Genomic DNA, 16,613 nt, shown 5'->3' on the forward strand with positions numbered 1-16,613 from the left:
GGCCGGCCCCCCTGGCCCCCTCCCCCCCCCCAGGCTGCAGCGGGATTGGACAGGCCGCATGAGCGCCTGCTCCTGCCGGCCCACTAGGTGATAAAAAGTTCATGATCTGGCCCCACATTCCAAAAAGGTTGGACACCCCGGTGTAGAGCCACAATCTATCCTTTACTTTGCACAGATGTCAGTAATAGAATATCAGACGTCTTATCTTGGTTTTCCTTTTTTGGCACACGTAGCCTCAAAACCATATATACTAAGTATACTTTCTCTTTTAAAAGCATAGCATATTTTTTAAGTTGCTAGCAGTAATGAGCTCCTTAAGTAAGATGGATCAGAAATGCTGCAACAGAACAAAGTTTTAGAAGAAAAGTGCTGGTTTGTTGAGCCTGAAATGTTACATTCAAACTTTTACTGAATCCAAAGTAAAGTTCTAGCTTTGTACAGGTTTCTTTCATGGGACTGGAGACCCTGGAAGCTGAAGCCCTAAGATAGGAGGTGCCTGGCATATCTGCCCTGGAAACTGCCTGCTTGTCTGCCCTGTTCTGTGAAATTGAAGTACTTGTCACTGTCACACTCCCTGCTTCTCTTAGCAGTGAAACCAACAAAAACATCGGCCTCATGTTGCAGGCTGTGATGCTTTTAATTGCAGGATCCTGTGATTTGTTTGCAGCTAATATTTTAAAAATTGGTTTTGATCCAGTTTGTGCCAAAACCAAATTTGGGGGGAAATGAAATTTTTTGGAGGAAAGCATAATGCTGGACTTTAAAATAAAAGGTCTGGAATATTTCTAATACTGTTCTTTAATGTCGGGGTAGGAACCCTTATGTACTGTCTGAGGAAGAGGAAAATGATGATGAAGCTGATCCAGCAAATGAAGAAAAGGAAGAGCCAAAAGGGAAAAAGAAAAAGAATAAAACCAAACAGCTGAAGAAACCACAGAAAAACAAACCGTTGTTGGTTGATGTTGATCTCAGCTTGTCTGCCTATGCCAATGCCAAAAAGTAAGAGCTAGACCAGGCTTGGTAGTTTACTATCTTAACTATAAAACGGATGGTTCCTTGCTCTTGCAGTGATGGCTACTACTGTTTTAGTATCAAGTATTCTCTGACTGCTATGTTAAATGCATGTTGATCACTCTGAGCATAGACAAATGCGCATAAGAGTGGCTTCTTTCTCTCCAAAGTGAACATCAGCAGGATACCCTGAATGCCTTGTGAGGGAAAGAAGTAACTGATTGATTAAAGTTTTCAGGTGAACAGGGCTGCACAGTAAGAAAAGAGTTAAGCCACATATAACAGTCCATTACCAGATGGAATGCTTACTGCAGATGTGAAGTACAGTGGGAAGAAATGGGCTATATAAATGAATGCTGAATAAACTGATCTGTGTTTCACAGGTATTATGATCATAAGAGGCATGCAGCAAAAAAAACACAGAAGACAGTTGAAGCTGCAGAGAAGGTATTGATATTTTTTTCTGATTTGTTTTGAATATCATGAAAAGCAAAGACCTAAAATACTTCCAATATGTAAAACTTGAACTTTCCTCTGAATTTTCAAATTACTTTTTGCGTTTATAATAGTTGGACAACTGCATTTTTTTTAAGCCTCCCTGCAGTTCATTTCTCTTTATGGCTGTTAATTTGCCAAACCGATTTAATCAAATATAAGGCTGATAAATTTCAGCTTTAAAAATGGCTTGGTTTTTATCAGTATTGAGACTGTCAAATGGCTTTGGGATGGAACAGAGTAGCTATGATAGCAGGAGCCATAACGATTAGGTATCTGGTAAGTTCTTTAGCGTATATGTTATAGAGAAACTACAAGACTTTGTAATGAAGATCTGTGTTTTTCAAAGTCAGAAATGTTTCAGGACAACTTTTACTGACACAACTGTAATTCTGCATGTTAAGAAATGGTATTTAGGCCTAGAAATACACATAGGCAGGATAATTTTAGAGATAGCAAGGCCCATCAGTTGATATATGCTGTTGTTTCTAGGCCTAAATACCATTTCTTAACATGCAGTTGTGTCAATAAAAGTTGTTCTGAAACGTTTATGATTTTGAAAAACGCAGGTCTTCATTACAAAGTCTTGTAGTTTCTCTATAACGTATACTCTGAAGAACTTCAGATACTGAATCATTGTGGCTCCTGCTGTCATAGCTACTGAGCTCCATCAAAAAGCCATTTGACAGAGTCTACATATTCCCTCACTGTTGAATCGGTGCTTATATAATTACTTCATTTGTGGAATTGTGATTGTCCGTGTTTACCTAAACAGGCATTCAAATCAGCTGAAAAGAAGACAAAGCAAACACTGAAGGAAGTTCAAACAGTTACTACCATTCAGAAAGCAAGGAAGGTTTATTGGCAAGTAATTTTTTATGATTCTCTCTGAGATGTCATAAACTTGTGCATTTTTAAAAGAACACTGTCAAAAAAAATAAGATGAAAATAGCTTTCCAGGTACTACACCTGCCCTGGCTGGCAGCTGCTGTGGTTTCACTGTGATAGGCTCTGACCCTGACTGTAGGGAAGGAAGCCTTCAACAGACCCCTGCATAAGTACATACATCTGCCTGTGCAGATCCTTTTGTGGGATTGAGGCCATATCATCCTAAATGTTTGCCTGGGTCATTTGTATATCCAAGAGAAGAATTAGAGAGATTGTATAAAAGGTGTAGCACAGCAAATACTGGTAGTATGGAAAAGCAAGGTACAGACAGCAAGACTTTTTTGTTTATATCACCTTAATATCAGTGCTTGTATTGAGCTGTACAAAATCAGTATTTAAGAGTACAAGTGGTCAATGATGCAATATCTTTAATTAATGAAAGAGATCTCGGCAAAAACATACACTCTGTGATAAGTAAAGAGTTCCAGTTATCTTACGCTAAATGGTATGATACAATTTGACAGGTTTGAGAAGTTCCTGTGGTTCATTAGCTCTGAAAATTACCTCATTATAGCAGGAAGAGATCAACAGCAGAACGAAATGATTGTGAAGCGATACTTGAAATCAGGTTAGTAAGATTAAATAAGGCATGTCAACACAGATTTTGTTTTCTTTGCTGATTGTTGTGAATTTATATATTGTGGCTATAAAACTGAAGAATACTGTTAGATCTGTTTATTTTGGTCACTGAGGAATTATGTTATTGGTTTTTTTTGGTTGTTGTAGCCGATAGTTATGGCCGTGGGCCTGGAGTACTGTGGCAAGTGTAGTCCAGTCCCCATGCTCCACTGCCAGCCCAAGCCCACAGCAAACTGCAGGTCCCAGCGAGGAGGGGGAAGGGGTGCTGGGGTGCAGTCACAGGGCACCACACTCAGTAATAAAGGGGCTCCTGCAGCTGCTGCCATGCCAACACCATGCACACAGCAAAGGTCTGAGCACTGGGACTAGTGCAGAGATGTTGGGCTGCGCACAGGTTGAGTAAGGTGCTGTGCGAGGGATGTTCCGCTTTGCCAGGCACCGTTGCAAAAGCCACTTTTCCCTGGTGACCATGGGAACTTAATTGCATGGGGCCCGCCGGCGCTGAGGCAGTGGTGTGCTCTGGGGCTCCAAATGCGCCCAGCACCGCGGAGCTGCAGGTAGGACCTGTGAGTGAGGGGGCGACCTGCATGAGAATAAGGTGGTCACCACCTTCCTCATCGAGGGCCAGAGCAGGCAGGAGTTGTGTGTGTGTTAAATGCAAAACAAACAAACAAAAAGGTTTCTTTACGTTAGTAATTTAAAATGTCTTGCACCATTGCTAAATATCAGTTATTGGATTGACATCAGCCGATATGGTTGGTTGGTCATTGGCTATCGGTATCAGCCAAGACAATCTTTATTAGTGGTACCTCTGATATAAGCAGCTATTTGTATGTGTTCTCATGTTTAATCTGAAATTCTATACAATCTATAAAGTCTCTTGGATTTTATTTAGTATGTGTACAAGTGATCTGATGCAGTAATTTAGAAATAACCTGAACTGAGCTCCAAAGCAAATTAACAAACCTTAGCTTTTGCGGCTGCTTGTGTGTGTTTCACACAGGCAAATGTTTTTGCGTAGTTAGTTAGTATTTCCCTGCAGAGTATTACAGTACTTCTGAATTCAGTTTTGCATTCACATACCAAGAGGTCTTGCGTCACATAAATTGTTATGATGTTGACCTCTGAAAGACTAAATGATGAGAAGTTTGAGATTAACCAGCAATCAGGCCTGTAGTTTGTTCCCCCTGAATGTATGGGGGTTTGGGCTTGATCCAAGTAATTTAGTTTCTGAGTAAAGTTGGGAACTCTCTTATAATAATCACTGTCACTACTGGGGTGCCTTTTGAAATGTACCATCTGATCTCTTCTGTTTTAGGGGACGTATATGTACATGCTGATCTTCACGGTGCAACAAGTTGTGTCATCAAGAATCCCACAGGTAATTCCATTGAGAGCTGAAACAGTGATTTATAGCCAATTGCAAAAACAAAAAACCAAAAACAAGCAACCCCAAAACAGCATTTAAAAGGTTGTATTTATAATATAATGTAGACTCTACCTTTGTCCACACTTCACTTTATAGTCTGAGTTTGAGTTTGCTAGTCCAAATTCTATCACTACTAATACCCAGCCCAGTTAGGAAGTTGTCCTCTGACATTATGCATAAGGGAGTTGCTTTCAGAACTGCCTTTCCAAGACTCCACTTTGAGACCCTTTCTGTAATACCTTTTATTTTCTGAAACATAAAATTATGTATGTGTAAAATGTTCATTATTTCACTTCAATCAAAGATTATATTTAATTTTGGGCATAGGACTTAATTGATGTGATTTATGTCCTAAAACACATGTCCACTAACTCTGATATTTAATTGTTCTCATTAAAGGTGATCCGGTCCCTCCACGTACCTTGACTGAGGCAGGCACAATGGCATTATGTTACAGTGCTGCCTGGGATGCCCGTATCATTACTAGTGCGTGGTGGGTTTATCATCATCAGGTAAGAAAATCTTGTGCATTAGTTTTGAGAAGTTAGCCTGAAAGAATTAATGTGGAACTATAGGTGTGCAATGAGACACCAAGGAAGCAGAGTTGTGTTCCAGTTGGTTATTGCTCTTACAAGTTCTCCCTGAGTGTCCCGAAGTGGTTGGGGTGTGAATCTACGGAACAGGGTCTGTGTGGGGGAAGAAAGGTGGTGAATTCAGCCTCTTAAAAGAGGGTATCATCTTGAGGAAATGAATTTATAAACATTATTGATTTTTATTTTTTTTTTAATTTCCAAGCAGAATTTTAATTTGTGTATTAAATTACAGGTAATGTGCTTTGGTGGAAAGCATCTAGAGTGGTAAAATGAGTAGGCAACATTAAATAAGATAGTAGTAATCTCTAGTTTAGATTCAGTCATTCTTTCTCATAAGCCCAAGTGTGATTTGTCCCTTTTTAATATAATTTTTTATGGCCTCATATTGGAACAAAGGTTGATTTTGCACACGTTTGTGGTTTCCCTACTTGCACATCTTTGTGTGGCATTGGATGCTGTCTCAGGTACAGACAGTGAAAGGCTGGTCTCAAGAAAGTTCTGCTGTTTCACAGTCAGATTACCAGTCTTTTCTGCTGTGATTTGAACCCTTTCATCTCAAGACTTAAGGCTTTTTTCCTCTAACTGAGAAGGGACCTCCTGTGAGCACAGCACTGGCATTGCCCTATACCAGAGGAATGGGGAGGTTTACTTTGCAGTGCCAAGTTAAGTCAGCTTTTCAAAACACTGAAAATAAACTGAACTGGCCCATTTTAAGGCTAGAAGGAACTATTTCATCATCTAGTCTGATCTGCTGGATGACACAGACCAGAGCTTTCTAGACCATGACCAATAACTTGTTACTGAGCTAGCACATCTCTCCTAGTCAGACAGTGAATTGTTATTTTAAGTCTGAATCACACGAGGTTGTTCCTCAGCAAATCCTCCCTGTAGCACTCGGCACTGCTGCAGAGTCACAAAATTATTCCCTAGAAACCAAAAACGTAGCTGGCCTAAGTGTCAGGTTTTACTACTGTTGATACTTGGTGATGCATGGTTTTTCTCGGTATTATTTGAAGGATAAGAGTTACCAACTTGTGCTGCATGGTACTTTGTTTAGGTATCTAAAACAGCACCAACCGGAGAATACCTGACTACTGGAAGCTTCATGATCAGAGGTGAGAATTAAAAGGTTGCTGTCCACCAGAAAATACGGCTCTGTCTGACAACTCGCTACCTTCAAGTAGCGCTGAAAAGTTGTTTACATTGGATAATGTTTTGAGCTGAACACAGAAGTGTGGGGAGGGGGAGGCTTGGCTTATGTGGGGAAAGGCAACTTAAATTGCTTTCCCATTCCTCTAATCCCAGTGTCGCTTTGGAGCCAAAATAGGCCCCAGTTTAAGTTTATTGAAACCTAAAGCAGTTGCAGAAGATCCCTGATCTAATGTGGCTGTTAGTTCCTGTACCTGGAGCGTGGGTTGGGATAATCGTTGCAGTTTGTGTACTGAAACTGGTTTGTACATTTCTTTTCCAGGGAAAAAAAATTTCCTTCCACCTTCATATCTTATGATGGGCTTTAGCTTCTTGTTTAAGGTATTGTCTTATTCGCTGATAGTATGCATCTCCTTGTCTCTCTGATAGGTTATAATTTTGTGTTTCTGTCACAACAATGCTATGTTGCCTAAGCACATTCCCCTGTCAAGAATTCTGTCAGTGTGCCCTGCATGGACAAGGACCCTCTTAATGTAGCTCAAAGGCATGGGACATGCAGCCTAGAAATACCAGGCAGAGAATACAGACTGCGGGCAATGGTCAGTGATTCTGAAAGGAAGCGGAGATTCTTGTTGCCAGCTTGAAGACTGACATTTTTTAGTTCTTCACTTTCAGGTCCCTTGAAAGTGCTACTGGCTTTTTATTCAGCTTTCCATGTGCTTTACTTAGACCAACACTTCCGATCATAATTTAGGTGCAGGTGGCCTCTCCCTCCCTACTCCCTTCCCCCTGGTTTTCCAGAAAGCCAGGGAGAAGTAGGCATTTTGTTAGTGGAATGGTACCAGACAAAAAATATCATAGTTATAGGAATCCTAAATCCCACGTGTGCTTTTTCTGATCCTTGCAGCTTTTGCTTCTTCCCTTTGTGCACCATCCTCCTCTTCTTTGGTCCCTGCTCTGCATAGGCGTTCTGTGTGCTGTGGGGAAAACAGGCTCCCTTCTCCATTGTGTGATGTTAGCTTACAGTACTATAAAGGGTCTACAGTATTAGGGGGGACCTACACTGTGACTTATCAGCTGTTCCTGTCCCTGACACGGTGGGCAGCAGGAGAAGCTGATGGAAGATGTACCATTCATCCATCCGGCACAGCCATCTCAGACACTCAGCTGTGTTGTCTTTTCCCACTTTGGAGTTCTTTGAAAATATTTATCGGTCCTGCGTCCCAGCATGCTTCAGCACCTGTGTGCTCCTTCACAGCACGGGAATCCTGCTGCACAGCAGTCTCCAGTGCCGCTTCAGTGCAGCTGTTGGAACCGGGAGCGCCTATTTTTGTCTTACCTACTAGTGTCTTCACACCTGTCTCTCTCTCCTCATTGCAACTAATCTCAGAAAATGCTGCTTGTGCCAGTTCAGTATTTTTTTACTGGCATGAGGCTCCCAATCTTAAACCTTCTCTGTTTAAAACAAATGAAGCCTGTGAGCACAATTGCTTCCAGCTTTCTTCCCCCAATTCTGTTGGAAGTGTTGGCAGAAGTTTCTGAAGCTCATCGTTTGTATTCTGACCAGTGGGTATGTGACTAGATGAAACAGGATACCACTAGCCTTATGCTTCCCGGGACATGTTTTCCAGGCTGGATTTAGAAGATGCATATTCCTTAGTGGTAAAATCACTCAGAAAAGAGGAGCTCTAAACTAAAAGTGAGGAAGCCAAGCGTTTATGTAAATAGCATTAAACTCCTAGCCTTAATCCCCAGGGAGAGAAATGTGCATGAAATGTGAGAGAGAATTTAGGAAACTCGAAGAGTTTCACAGGAGGGGTATGAGACTGAAGGGCAAACTGGAACAACAGGAAGGTGATGCTGAAATAAACAAGGGACTCTAAGACCCCCCACAAGGGTTTCCAAAGGATGGCTAGTATTGATGGTGTAGTGAGCCTCATCCTCCGGCTCTCACTGAAGTAAAACTACATTCTTTCCCCTAATCTGAATGAGAGCTGGATTGGGCCCCTGATCAACATCAGCATCAGGCTTCCAAACATCACTGGGATGGTGTGAAGTGCGTAGTGTTCCAGCACTGAAGTATCTCCTTGTGTTTGCTGTAAGCCATGTTCCTCGGAATCAACCTTTTTGTCCAGTAAAAAGGACCTACTTCTCTCACTAGGTGGATGAAAGTTGTGTTTGGAGACACAGAGAAGAAAGGAAAGTCAAAGTGCAGGATGAGGATGTGGAAACTGTGACCAGTGGTAGCAACGAACTGGAGTTGGAAGACGTTGAACTCCTAGGTATTATCCGGGGGATAACGTAATAGGAGGTGCTGCAAACTAATAAAAACCTCCTGAGGTATGCAGTCAGCTCTCTGATTTGCGCAATTTTAGTCTAGTGTCTTTAATCTGAAATGTTTTTTCCTACGTCTTCTATAAACAGCACCAGAAGGAGATGACAGCAGCAGTGATGAAGAGAAGGCAGAGCCTCAAGAAGCACCTAATGGTGTAAACATCAAGACTGAAACTAGCCTGGAGGAAGCTCTTGCTGAAACTATCCACGAGGAGGCTGTTGCTGACCCAGACAGGGACAGGATAAACAATCCAGCAGCACAGGAGGAAACCTCCGAAGAAGATGGTGCAGAATCTGAAGAAGAGGTTGAAGGTCAGGAGCTTGCAAGCGAAGTGAAAGAGGAGGAGGTGCAGTATCCAGACACTGCCATCGATCTGTCACATCTCCAGTCACAAAGGTAACTGAAGGAGCCGTGATATTTTCCAGTAGTGCCACCATTGCTACTGCCTTAGAGGGCTGTTTGAATGTGACCGGGGAGGCTGTTCCTGTCCCCTGGTGTGTTGGGCAGCAGCAGCAGCTGAGTGTGTGGTCACCCACTTGGTAACCCCACTGCACCCTCCCTCGTCATTTTGCCCAGATCTTCCTCTTGCGCCATTTTGCTTTCCCCTTCTGTGTATTGTTGTCACCCCTGCAATTCCGCATTCTCTGGTTCGGAAGTGGAAACACCAAGGTCACTCCTGTTTTTATCCTGCTAGCCAGGGCCTGAATTTATTGCCATCTGGCTGTCCATAGGAAATGGGCCCTAGTGGGTAGTCCTTACTACCGCAGATCCTCACAAAAGACATTAGTTAGAGAATGGAGTAGGCCTCAGAATAAAATACTCTGATCCTAGACTATGAGGCATTTCAGGACGAGCTTATGCAAAAACTACCAGCTGTCCTAAGGAATAGGACTTCCCTTTCTTGCAGCCTTGTTTCTTTTTAATACATATTTCATGTGAAATAAGCATTTGTGTATGGAACAGAGAGCTAACAAACACATATTAGTCTAGAGAAGAGAAGACGGAGGGGGATTGAATAGCAGCCTTCAGCTCCCTGCTGGGGGGCTGCAAAGAGGATGGAGCTGGGCTGATCTCAGTGAGGGCAGATGACAGAAAAAAGAGCAACGATCTCCAGTTGCAACAAGGGAAGTTAAGGTTAGATATTAGGAAGAATTTCCTCGCCAGGAGGGTAGTAAAACACTGCAACAGATTACCCAGAGAGGTGGTAGAAGCTCCATCCTTAGGTGTTTTGAAGACCTGGCTTGACAAAGCTCTAGCTGGGATGATGTAGTTGGGGCTGGTCCTGCTTGGAGCAGAGGGTTGGACTAGTTGTGACCTCCTGAGCTCCCTTCAACCCTCATGTTCCATGATTTCTATGATTTCTGTTCCCAATATATCAGACACCAAGCCCCTCCTCCCCCTGTCCTCAAAGCTGAGGCTTTCAAAAGAAACCTAACTTGATTGACTAAGGTTCCTTTGCAAATCTTAGCTCAAGAGATAGGCATTTGACCCTGGGTTAATGTATCTAGCTATTGACGTAAAAGAGAGTTCCATGACTATTATAGATGACAGTGAAATAGCATGCCAGAGTGCATTGATTTATAATCACCTCGGGTGCAGCAAATTTTCTGATATACATTCAAAAAAAGAAATGATTTTTCCTGGATATGTTGCCTAGTAGATACCCCTCTGAGAGCTTGTCTCAGCTGTGGCTGCCTCTAAGTTAAAGCAGTTTGGTAATACAGTTCATTCTCTAAAGACACGTGCTGTGCCTTTCCATTTCTTCACAGATCCCAGCAGAAGATGGTTATAAAAGAGGAAGTATCCGACTTGGTAAGCCCCCGATAAGCTTTTCAGACAAATAGCCTAACTTTATGCTTTGTGCTAGTGGAAGTAATGAAATCTAGCTCTATTTCACTTTATAGAGCGATAGCAAGTCACATGGGCGGAGGCATTTGTCAGCCAAGGAGAGAAGGTAAGAATGTCCTTCCATCCGAGGGAAGGAAAGGTCTAAGTACATCTCTGTTTAAGGAAATTTTTGTTTCTCAAGCAGGAGCCGTCTCTGAAGAAAGTGTAAGCAGCCTGTTCCCTTCCATCTTGAGTTCACAGTGTCGATATTGACTTGCTCTGAGTAAGGCATTGCCTGCTCCAAAGCCCCCGCTCAGATCTCCTCTTGATTTCCAGCATGCAGCTAGCACTGCCCTTGGCTCTCTCAAGCAGTTGGTAGAGTTGTCAGGCAACCCCAGCTCAGTTCATATAGATGCTAATGCAGAAGATGGATGAGCTGAAGAGATACCAGGAAATGCCGATCAGTGAAGTGTTTCAGGCAGTTGAATTGCCTCCAATTCTTAGCCTCCAAATGGGGTTCTGCCACCAACAGCCCTCTGCACCAGAGCATCAGGGCCCGCTCCTCAGCAGTATTCAAGTGTCTAAAGCCCTTTGAAGCCCTCACCCCATGGGATAGAGGCACATGCTCCATGTCTCAGCTTCTCAGTGCTTGTCAGAGGGTCTTGACAAAATCATAATTGTGCAGCCCACACTGACAGTCTCTGCATCAGGTGTTGTGCAGTATAAGGGAGATCTCAGCATTTCTTCTATCGGCACGGCCTCCCTGGGCTGGCATGTATAGTCTGGAGAGCAAGCTGGACGCAGGAGCCAATCCTTAGGAGGCCAAGATAATGATTGTGTTTGCTTTAAAAACCACGTGGTTCCCCAGACAGACACGTCAAGGTACACGGAGGTGGTTTCCTCTGTGAATAGGATTTTGACAGCATTGCTTGCAGTAGCAGAGACAGGGCTTAATGACCCAGGTGGTCCATTCCTTAGAAGACCCCAATTCTTGTCTGCTCAGTCCTGAATTAACTGGTCCAGGTATGAATGTCTATATACTGCTCAGTGTGTCAAAGGTGTTAGGGAGGAAATACAGTTATTCCTCCCATACTCCTCGTAAGCATAATGATAGAAGCTGTCATGCTCAGAGTCCAGGCTGGCCAGATTTGGTGTACTGCCTTTTCCAGAGACACTAGGAGGGTTTGGGATTGCCAGTGTGCTGTGCTTGCAGCTTGCATTGGGAATAGCTTATTCTTCAGGGACCAGTGCTGGACCAAGCTGCAGAAGAAGGCTCTGCCATTCACTTTCTCCAAGGGAAAGCAAGACTTATTTAATTCACTGAATGGTGAGGTTGTGGGGACAGTTGGCCATTTGTTATTGGTGTTGTAGCCCCACTAGTATTAGTCCTTGCAGATTTGTAGAGCTGCAGGAGGTAAGAGAACATGTAGACAGTCTGATGTTAGGAGCAGGAAATCAGAACTTTTTGGTTTGCCACAGGTATAAAGAAGAAAAAGTGGCTTAGCTGTAAATTCTGTTCCTCGGAGAGATTCAGAATTTCTGTCAAAGAGAATATCCTGCCTTTTTTGAGCAGTCCATGGTTTGTTTGGTAGGAATGGGTCCTGATTGTCACATATTGGTTGGAACAGCAAGGAAGCATGATTCCCGAGGGGGAGGTGAGAGGGACAGGACACTAACAGATTAGAGCCTTGAGTTTGGGGAAGTCCCACCTTAGCCGCACACAGAGACAAGTCCAGAAGTGACCACAGTGTGCATCTTCTGGGAACCAACTTGTAATGGTTGTCTATGTTTTTACTATTGAATTAATTAAAGGTGAGTTATTTTGGAGGGGATGTCTTAAATGATTTGCTCTCGTTTCATGTAGAGAAATGAAGAAAAGGAAGCAGCAAAATGACACAGAAAACTTGGAGGCATTAGAAGAAAGGGAAAAAGAGAGTAACTCGCTGCTAACACCACCTTCTGCTGCCAGTAAGAGCATGTCGGCCCCTCAGCCCGTGAAACGAGGACAGAAGGTAGACAACGAGAAGCTGCAGAAATGACTGTTTCACCCCAGTGAAGAGAGGCCTTGCCGTGAAGGGTTCATTTTGTCACACTTACGCAGTATTCTTTTTTGTACAGTCAGAGATGTTGCGGTATCTAAACACCTTGTACTAACCACGTGTCATAGAGTCATAGGAGAGGACCCTTGGGAGGTCACATCTAGTCCAACCCGTTCGTGGCAGGAACACTCATCCAGACAAATCTTTGTCTAACCTGCAGTTGGTAAAAACCAGTTGCTGAGTGATTGCATATTTCCCTGACAAAAATTGAGATTCTGTTGGACCGATGTAGTGTTAACTCTTAGAGGAATCCAGGGAGACCAAATGCCATGTGTGAGTGAAGGACAGATCAGTAGTTTGATCTGTAAATTTCTCTGGGTTATTGTTTCCAGAAATCTTTGTGCTTTACTGATAGCCCGCTACTTTTATTTCTCCTTCAGAGTAAAATGAAAAAAATGAAAGAGAAGTACAAGGATCAGGATGAAGAAGATCGTGAACTTATAATGAAGCTCTTGGGTGTAAGCATCTCGTAACTGCCTGCCCCCTTCTTACCGATTGCTCTGTGTTTGGTGTAGGTTTCTCAGTCATTTGTGCGTGTGAAATGTAGTCTGCAGGGTCAAACAAAGATGATAAATTGAAGAAGGGGAAGAAAGGAAAAACAAAAGAAGAGCCAGTGAAGCGACCACCTCAGAAACCAAAGAGTGGACAGCGGGCAAATGAAGGCGTGAAAGAAACGCCCCCAGGCGGAGTGGTGTTGCACGACTCGCAGGATGTAGCCCCTGAAGAGCAGCAGGATGAGAAGGTAAACGCTGCGCACTCGCTCTGCCCCTGCTTTCCTGGCACCTGGCTGCTCAGGCTCTGCTAAGCCATAGGTTTGCCGCAATTATAATGTTACGGGGTCCATGTAACATGTCAGTGTGGCACCATATTTTGTCCCTCTCTGGAACACAGCCATCAGGAGCTGACATTGAGAGATGCACTGGTCGGCTGAGTTTTATTGGGGATCCCTTTGTGTTGCATTCTGTAAATTATGTAGCTGAAATATAATTGAGTAGGTAGATGATGCAGCTCAGTAATTCCAGCCCAGTCTCTCTCCCAGCCTTGCGCATACCGAGGACGTTTGGGAGGAGGAAGAAAAAGCTCTAAGGAATACAGCGGTACAAACGTGCTTGGCTTCTCCCTTAATGTGAGCTCTGGTTCTGTTGCGTTGAGGAGCCTGTTTGTGTGTGCTGTGAACGTGAGCTTCTGGAAGAAGTAGTTTCATGTTCTGCAAGTCCTAATGTTTCATTTATTTACATCCCTCACACAGGATGAACAAGATCAAGATCAGCAGGGAAATGAGGTAAACGTTTATCTTCTAGCCTCTACTAAAATACCAAGATACAAGTGTTTAGAGACAGCTGAGAGCCTCCCTGCTCATCAGTAATGTCGGCCTGGCTTCTGAGGTCGTCTGAACCACTCACCTTGTTACAGGAGGATCACCGAAGCACTTAGTTTCCAAGTTTTTTGTTGTGTTTTTTCATAGAAGTTAGGGGCTGGAAGGGACCTTATGAGATCAGGTCCAGCCCGCCTGCCCTGAGTTTGAGGAGATTGTGTCACAGAGGTTATACACTCGGCCTGCCAGAAGCAGCACTAATCAGTTGGAAGTCTGTTGCCTGTGACCTTGGTGTAGACCCCAAGAATTCAGCCCTCGCCTTTATTACAGAGAAGTAAGGCTGGAAGGGACCTCAAGAGATCATCTAGCTCACCCAGGGATCAAACCTGTCACCTTGGTGTTATTAGCACCACACTCTAACCAACTGCTCCTATGACAGAGTAACGCTTGGGGTTACTATGTACGCGTAGCATATGAATGGTCAGTCTGGATAAAGGCATTCCTTTTCAGATGGAGAAGTTTGCCTTTTGCTTTCACCTGGAAAACTCCAGGGGCCTCCAGACAGCAGGTGATCCCACATCCCTTGTAGGCTGACAGCTCAAGTAAAGCCTGCCTATGATGAAAATTGGTCTTTAGTTTAAAAGTTGCAGTTCACTTCCAGACATGTTAAAAAAAACACTAAACCCAAGAACCAGAGAACACTTTTGCTCAGAAAATTTCTGTAGAGATGGTTCACAGAAGTAATCAGTACTTGATTTAAAAAAAAGAAAGGTAGAAAGCACTTACCAGAGGGAGACAAGGTTCTTTGGGTGAATCTGATATCTTTTATTAGACCAACTTAAATTCAGGTCAGGCTGAGGAAGCCTCTGTGGTTGGTGTGTGCTGTTCCTGGACACAGTGAATGTAATTGGAGTGGCAGCTGTGCTGTCTTTCTGAATAAGGAGGTCTTCACTGACCAAGCAGAAATATAAACCCCACTCAGGAAGTCCCAGACACCACGCCTGAAACTGAAATGTATTTTACCTTGTGCCTTCAGATACCTTGTTGAAAAGTCAGGGCTGTCTGTCCAAAAGCCTGTTCTATGCTGAATACATTTCAGTGAAGTAAGTGGCAGAGCTAACAGTGCATCTCAGTTTTCTCATTGACAGTGTATCATGTCACTTGGCGTCCAGGGACAACCATCAGTTATCTCCAGCACCAAAGATATTGTTATTGCTTTAAACGTTGCTTTGGCTTGGAGGGTGTTGTGGTTTTACAGCAGGGACTCTGTGTTTGCTCTTCCAGGAAGGAGAGACTTTGCTGGATTCTTTAACAGGCCAGCCTTACCCTGACGACGTACTCCTCTTCGCCATACCAATATGCGCGCCGTACACCACCATGACCAACTATAAGTGAGTTGCAGCAATCTGTCTGGAAAAAATCTTTGGCAATTTTTTGAAGCATTTTGAGCTAATTATATAACTTTTTTTTTTTTTCCCCCCCGTTTGAAAGGTATAAAGTGAAGCTTACACCAGGCACCCAGAAGAAAGGAAAAGGTACTTTCTGTGTAGAGCACTATGATCTTTTTTAACCTATTTGTTTCGGAAAGTATTTCCAGATACCATCTTAAATCTTTTTTTTTTTTCCTATACTCTTTCCAGCTGCTAAGACTGCCTTGCATAACTTCATGCATTCCAAAGAAGCGACTGCAAGAGAGAAAGATTTATTTCGCAGTGTAAAGGTAAATAACTCTCTGGCTTGTACAGAGGGCATTGCAGCTAGAATGAAGAGGAGCGCCGGTTCTGACCGGAGACACTTTTCAGAAGAAACAGTGTTTTCTGTTTTATTTTTGCATTCCTCAGAAGGCGCAAAAATATATAGATTTTAAAGACCAACCTTTGCTGACCCATGGGTGACACAAGTGAGCCCAGTGCTGCAGACATCATAACTTGCTCCCCATGTCAACCTTTTTTAATTTCCTGCAGTTTTAGGGTTTGTGATCACCATGTTGTCAGCAGCCCTGGGTTGTGGATTGTCAATCTAGTTTGACCTGCATGTCACAGGACTTTAATTTCACCTGGGTACCCAGCATGGACCTGAACAACTGCTCACTTGATTAGAAATGTGTTTAGACTTCAGCTATTAGTTCCTGTTGCATTTTCACTGCTAGTTTAAAGAGCCTTTTACTACTTTCTGTTTCTTCCTTGTGAAGGTACTTGCATGTAATGAAATCACTTACAGGTTCTAAGTTTAGACAGATTGGGTCTCATAGTTTCATAGTAGCTAGGGTCAGGAGGGACCTGAACAGATCATCTAGCCTGACCCCCTGCCACAGGCAGGAATGAATGCTGGGTTCACAAGACCCCAGACAGGTGATCGTCCAACCTCCTCTTGAATTTGCCCAAGGTAGGGGCGAGGACCACTTCCCTGGGAAGTTGGTTCCAGATTTTGGCCACCCGAACTGTAAAATATTGCCTTCTGGTCTCTGACCTAAACCTGTTCTGCATCAGCTTATTACATTTGTTCCTCGTCACCCCAGGTGGTGCTGGGGAGAAAAGGGCTCTGCCTATTTGCTGTTGATTTCCCCTGATGAGCTTGTAGGCAGCCACCAAGTCCCCCCTCAGCCTCCTCTTGCTGAGGCTGAACAGGTTCAGGTCCCTCAGTCTCTCCTCGTAGGCCCTGTCCTGTCCTGCTGCCCTCTCGCCAAGCAAGTGGCCTCCTCTGAACCCTCTCCAGGGTGGCCACATCCCTTTTGAAGTGCGGCACCCGGTACTGGACGCAGTACTCCAACTGTGGCCTGACCAAAGTCGCATAGAGCGGGAGGATCACCTCTCTGGACTGGCTTGAGATGCAC

At 43.7% G+C, this 16,613-nt stretch overlaps 1 protein-coding gene across 2 annotated transcripts in view; it reads left to right on the forward strand.

The window, feature by feature from the left end:
• Positions 1-16,613, forward strand: part of NEMF (nuclear export mediator factor) — a 30,837-nt gene that overhangs the window by 11,910 nt on the left and 2,314 nt on the right. For both annotated transcript variants that reach the window (XM_025216644.1, XM_025216645.1), the window contains 19 exons: positions 814-999; positions 1,395-1,458; positions 2,282-2,370; positions 2,919-3,022; positions 4,352-4,414; positions 4,862-4,974; positions 6,113-6,170; positions 6,527-6,585; positions 8,366-8,486; positions 8,629-8,935; positions 10,309-10,351; positions 10,444-10,493; positions 12,231-12,378; positions 12,846-12,923; positions 13,013-13,207; positions 13,715-13,747; positions 15,065-15,171; positions 15,272-15,315; positions 15,421-15,500. In XM_025216644.1, the coding sequence (XP_025072429.1) occupies positions 814-999; positions 1,395-1,458; positions 2,282-2,370; positions 2,919-3,022; positions 4,352-4,414; positions 4,862-4,974; positions 6,113-6,170; positions 6,527-6,585; positions 8,366-8,486; positions 8,629-8,935; positions 10,309-10,351; positions 10,444-10,493; positions 12,231-12,378; positions 12,846-12,923; positions 13,013-13,207; positions 13,715-13,747; positions 15,065-15,171; positions 15,272-15,315; positions 15,421-15,500 (1,942 nt within the window). The remainder of the gene's footprint in view (positions 1-813; positions 1,000-1,394; positions 1,459-2,281; positions 2,371-2,918; positions 3,023-4,351; positions 4,415-4,861; positions 4,975-6,112; positions 6,171-6,526; positions 6,586-8,365; positions 8,487-8,628; positions 8,936-10,308; positions 10,352-10,443; positions 10,494-12,230; positions 12,379-12,845; positions 12,924-13,012; positions 13,208-13,714; positions 13,748-15,064; positions 15,172-15,271; positions 15,316-15,420; positions 15,501-16,613) is intronic.

The sequence above is a fragment of the Alligator sinensis genome, unplaced genomic scaffold, assembly GCF_000455745.1.
Source record: "Alligator sinensis unplaced genomic scaffold, ASM45574v1 scaffold1560_1, whole genome shotgun sequence".
NCBI lineage: Eukaryota > Metazoa > Chordata > Crocodylia > Alligatoridae > Alligator > Alligator sinensis.